Genomic DNA, 6000 nt, shown 5'->3' on the forward strand with positions numbered 1-6000 from the left:
CCCTGTCAATAAATGCAATGTCCCAAGCCATAGCACTTTTTAGAACTATTTTTTCTTGCATCGTGTTGACTTCTTAGGCTTTCAGATTGTTCTCAGGTTTTCCCGTGACCTATCTCAAAAACAAACTGTTGCCAATTAATGTCTCTAATTAATGTTACCAATAATACGAAACTAACCTCCAGATTCTCATATTATAATAGATATTAAAAATAATTACTTCCTTGTTTGCTTTTACAAACATAAGTATATTTCTAGACTACTCTGCTTAATATGAGCACATTTGGTTTTCATTTCAGTAACAACAGACACTGTTCAATTTAGAGAGTAATTTGCACTTACGAATAAATTTGGTGACCAGAGAATTCACTGAGCTATATATGTTATGAAAATTAAATTCTTATTACAAGATTGACTCTACTAACAGCATCAACTCCGTTTTTTTTTCTTAACTCTTTATTGTGAAGAAGCTTAAATAATCCCAAAAGTAGACAATATTATAATGAAACTTAATGTACCCATCATCAGCCTCAACATAATCAACTAATAGCCAATCCTACCCCACCCACACCCCAACTACTTTCCTCTTGGGTATATTATTTAGAAGCAAATTTCAAATATCGCATCACCTGCTTCATAAATATTTGAATGTGTATCTCCAAATAATAAGGAATTTTAAAAGACAACCACAATACAGTTATCCCACTAAAAATATAATTATTCATAAGGTTATCTAACATCCAGAGTATATTAAATTTTCACTCGTTTCATCAGAAGTTTTTAAGGTTGTTTGCTTGAATCGTGATCCAATCATTCCATACATTGTGATGGGTTGCTAACTTTTTACATTTCTTTTCATCTATTCTCCAGATTTTCTTGTTCTTGTTCCCAGGAACTTATTTGAAGTAACTGGGTTGTTTGTACTGTAGAGGTTCCCAGAGCCTACTGCCTACTGTGGTGTAGATTTTGGCATATTCCTCATCCCTCTGTTTCTTAAAAATTGGAGGCTGTGTATTTCCTTTTCCCTCCCTCCTTTCTTGATTTCTCTTTTCTTTCTTTCTAGTCAGAAGAGTCAGTTCTAGCTATCATTTTAATGGTTGGTTGGGTTTTGCCTTATATTTTGCCAATTGTGTGCCTTTTTTGTGACTTCCAGACTTTTATCCATGGGTCTGTGCATTGCCCTCAAGTGCTACATAATGAAAAAATCCAATCTTCTACTTAAACAAACCTTGCATAAATCTTTTCATTTAACTGTGCCTTTCACCATCGTGGTACTCCTCTTTTGAATAGGCTAGCTTTCTAATATCAGTTTTAAAATGTACTTATAAGACTAAAAATTATATATGTGGTATGTTGCTTTATCAGGAAAATGAAGAACATCTCCTGGAAGTGACCAGGGCTTGAAACTAGTGCTACATCCCTTTGTACCCCCAGGTCATCCCCACTTAAGCCAGAGCAGCTGCCCTTTGCTTTGATGAGGTAAATGCAGAAACATAGATTGGATCGCCTCATAATTTCACCATCTGTCATGCTAGATGATATAACTTGTTTGCCTAGTTGTTAAGTAGTCTGGCTGTGAATTCTTGATTTTTTTTTTTTCTTGAGAGCAACAGTGAGTAATCTTGTGCTGCAGACTCTATGGGAGCAATGCAGTGTGTAGAATATAAATGACCATTTTTGCTCTAAATTTTGAATATCAAATCTTCTCATAGGTTTGATTGTTACAGAAGCAGTGAAACGTGATTCAGCTAATGGTAAGGAAAGAATTCCACACATAGTGCAATAATTCTTCTCCTGAAGCCCGAGGTTATGTAATAGTTTGTAAGTTGAGAGTTTGACATAAGCTCTTCTAATATTTTAAATAAAAAGCTTTCTTGAACTAAGTGTTCTAATAAATACTAAGTTAATTATATATAGGATTCCCAGCAACTTGGATACATTACATTGCAAGGAAGGTAAAGGACTATTTATAGCCCTAAACCTGTGTGCTGTTTGAGTGTAATCCAGTCTGGGCCTGATTCAACCTACCTAAATGTAACATGGTCCTAGTGTAGCCTCCAACAACAACCTAATTGACTAACCTAACAGTCTCACACAGTAAGAAGACATATCCAATATGACTCTGTGGTCAGGCATGGGTACAAATCCTAGCTATATCACATACAGTTGTGTGAATTCTAGCACATTGTTTAAACTCTCTCAACCTCAGCTTCCTATTCTCTAAACAGCAATAATATTAGCCTTTATCTCATTTGGTGGCCCTGAAGATTAAGTGAATATTTATCAAGCTTAATACAGTGCTTGACATCTTATGTCTTCAGAATAAATATAAGTTATCATTGCTGTTATAATTATCTTTATTAATTTATTGTGCCAGAATCAAAGGTGTTATTACCCTAAAATCCTTTGGAGTTCAACTTTGTCCTATTTCTAATTTATCTATTGCTCTGTACCTGAAACACAATTCTGTATTTAGCATTATTTCCTTTCTTCCACTGGATGAAGTAAGCCAGCTTGGAACCTGCAGTGGAAATTGATGTGAGCAACTAGGTGAGGTTATAGGCACGACATGCACTGTAGTTGAATAAGCACTGGGATGAGCCACAGGAGGCATGAAATGTATCCTCAGATCTCTCCTAATTTCCCATGACCATGAGAGAGTCATATAATCTGTATGAGCCTGGTCTTCCCAAAACCTGAGATGAGAACAGTTGACTAGAGCCTTCTAAGGTAATGAATTATCTCTTATATTCTTAAGTGCCACAAACTGTTTTGTATGTGTGTGCGATAAATGGATGGAAAAGGTAATTGATATATAGGTGGCATAGGCCTACTGATACAGTGCTTACATTTCAGTAATGTGTCCACAAGTGATTGCAAGCCCCAGGCATGGTGGTTCATGCCTGTATTCCGAATGTTTTGGGAGGCAGAGGCAAGAGAATCTTGGCTTGAGGCCAGTAGTTTAAGTACAGCCTGGTCAACATAAGGATATTGTGTCTTTACAAAAATAATAAAAAAGAAATTAGCCAGGCATGGTGGTGCACACTTGTAGTCCTACTTCTGATGCTGAGGTAGAAAGATTGCTGGAGCCCAGGAGTTTGAGACTGCAGTGAGCTATGATCATGCCACTGCATTCCAATATGGGTGACAGAGAGAAATTCTGCTCCAAAAAAATAAATAAATAAAAAAGTGGTTGAAAAAAAATATAGCAGATGAGATAAAATAAGACTATTTCAGGCTCAGAAAATAGCCTGTACAAAGGCACTGTACAAAGGTATACCTTTTATAAAAGACTGGAGGAAGGCAATTGTGGCTAGGGCACAAAAGGTGAGAACTGCAAAGATAACATGAAACTGTGTAGTAAAACAGTGTGAAAAAACTTTGGATATCCTCAAAGAATGACTGTGCTTCCTTAAAAGATAAGTTCATTTGAGTTGGCAGTCTAATTTTCATTTGAGAAATATTATTAATAAATCATTCCAGAAAACAAAAAACAAGTGCATAATTGATGTTCAGATAACATAGATCCTATAAACTGTTAAGACCCGGAAGTGGAAAATGACCATCACCCAAGAATTAGATGGTATTTCTATTTTTAATTTTATTACTAATCTAATTATTTTTAGGGGTAACTCCAGAAGGTCTTCCAAAGCCCTTTTAAACCCCCTCAGAGTAAAGGCAGAAACAAAAGCTCTATTTCATAATCAAGAATTTCCCTGTAAAAATCTTTTGAATCAAATGCAAGTTCTACAGAACATAATCCACAAGCAAGCCCAAGATGGTTTAGTCAACTGACCTCCTGAATCACCTAGGAGCCCAAACCCTGAACAGAGGTAGAGAAACAGAAGATTAAGACACTCATAGCTATCTTAATAACTTGTGCAGAGCTAAGCAAGAAGTTTTTATACATAGCTTTCTTTAAGGTAAACTAAAAGCAACATGACACAAAATATCTAAGGAATAGGAAAAATGCTATTTATATTTAGTTAGCAAATTCTGAACTAAAATTGGTAAAGAGTAAACCTGATATCCTCTCACAGAAAAGAAAACACACACACACACACACACACACACACACACGAGATTTAAAGGGGCTGGGTTTAAATGTTAGTAATGCTGTGGTCTTGAGCAAGTCACAGAACATTTTAGTTACAGTTCCTTTTTCTGCCAAACTGAGATAATAATGCCTACTTAATTGAATTGTGTCAGTTTTAAATAAGTAAATACACATAGCATTCTGAGCAAAATACCTAACACATAGAAATCTCTCAGTAATTGTTATTAATATGGAGTGTCAGACTGAATGTCTCAGTGCAAGGTACAAATAAGGCAATTCTTACAAATATTGACTAAAAATCTCCAACAGAAATTACTGTGTGTCCATATTAATTTCTACGCCCCCAAATAAAAACACGTATTCTATTTTTCAGCCGTATTATTCAAAGCAAACCAGCACAGCATTTAACTTGGAAGTTGTTAAGAGCACCACCTGTCTGATTTTCTTACAGCTGTCAGAAGCAAATTTTAGATCCACCTCCAAAATTTTTACCTCAACTAGAACCATACTGTGTCTGTATTCAAAGTAATTTAGTTTTGAAGGTTTCTTTCATTCTAAGAAATATGTACATATATATGAAGTATATATGAAATATAAATATATATAACTAGCAACCATCAAATAGAAGATATGTATTATATTATGCAGCTTTCAGTAAAGCATTGAAACAGAAAATATTTATTGTAACATAAAGATAGAATTTACCATTTAGAGGAAAATGAAGAATGAATTTACGAAAAGAACCAGAATTCTAACACTTAATTGCTTTATTTTAAAAATCATATTGATTCACAGTAAGTTTGTGGAATTCCAATCTTTATCTCTGAATTTCCATTAATGGTCAAATAAATACAAATTTTGTGGGAACACTTATGTCTTAAATTGTATATAAATCACATATATGCATGTATGTTTTACATACCCTAGTAGGAAAGGAAAAACAAATTTAAGGTCTCCATTTAAAAATATCATAAAGCAGAAATGCTTCAAATTACTTTTTAAGTTTAAGTAAGCATTTGTATAATATTTTAAGTTCATCATGGTCTCCATCCTCGAAAACTTTGTAATTTTTGCTGGATAAGATATTAGCCATCATGTTACATGACCATAGCTATTTATAGAGGTGTGAGTAACAACTGTTAACGAGTGGGGCCTTTGGTATAGCAGAGAACAGTTTCCACATGCAAAATTTACGAGAAATCTCTTTTTGCTCCCCCATTATACAGATCCGGCAGCCTCTCAGCTCCTAAATCCACTTCTCAGATCCTGTATAGAATCATTGACCAAGGCAATTATCTTAAAGCAACATTTTAAATGGACACATCTACAGTCAATGTGGCTGTCAATTTGCATATTTTTTTTTCCTTACTTGATACTATCAGAAAATGGTAGCAATACCTTCAGCAGTGATCTCAGTCATGGTGGTCGTCAAAAGTAAAAGTCAGTTGAAAAGTTCCCGTCAAGTAGCACTTTGCAGAGTATTTGGGGATTTGAGAACTCTGATGGAGGGTTCTGTGTCAAAACCTGGGGGCTGTTCGTTTTCCTGGCTGTTTCTGCTGCTGCTTTGTTGTCCTGTTGAACTTTGCCTCTCCTCTGCAGAGCTCTCCCCCTGGAAACAACCTAAGCCCTTTCCAAGCAGCACTTGTGGCTCAGCTAGAAGTATCAGCTTCAAACAAAAATAGCCTCATCTCCCTAGGACTCTTCAGCAATTTTTTTTTTTTTTTTTTTTTTTGGCACTCTAGTGGAACACACACACACACACAGCACACAGACACACCAGCTCTTTAGCCCCAAAGAGAGAAAGGCAAAAAAAAAAAAAAAAAAGGAAGAAGCCAAATGAACTACAAAGTACCATCCAAGCCCCCGCAGTTTCTCTAAGATAATTACAGATCCTGGGGTCTATGTCAGAAAACACGAAATAAAGAGTTGAAAGTAATCTTATCCAT

The 6000-nt window shown here is 35.4% G+C and overlaps 1 protein-coding gene across 5 annotated transcripts in view; it reads right to left on the reverse strand.

Moving 5' to 3' along the window:
- The window catches only part of TRDN (triadin), a 407513-nt gene extending 401782 nt beyond the window's left edge, over positions 1-5731 (reverse strand). For 4 of the 5 annotated variants that reach the window (XM_055263048.2, XM_055263039.2, XM_063621041.1 and 1 more), the window contains exon 1: positions 5453-5708. In XM_055263048.2, coding sequence (XP_055119023.1) covers positions 5453-5474 — 22 coding nt within the window. In that variant the 5' untranslated portion in view covers positions 5475-5708. Of the gene's footprint in view, positions 1-5452 lie in introns of all 5 variants that reach the window. The other variant, XM_063621032.1, reaches the window with a different exon arrangement.
- Positions 5732-6000: the final 269 nt, after the last annotated feature.

The sequence above is a fragment of the Symphalangus syndactylus genome, chromosome 2, assembly GCF_028878055.3.
Source record: "Symphalangus syndactylus isolate Jambi chromosome 2, NHGRI_mSymSyn1-v2.1_pri, whole genome shotgun sequence".
Taxonomy (NCBI): Eukaryota; Metazoa; Chordata; class Mammalia; order Primates; family Hylobatidae; genus Symphalangus; species Symphalangus syndactylus.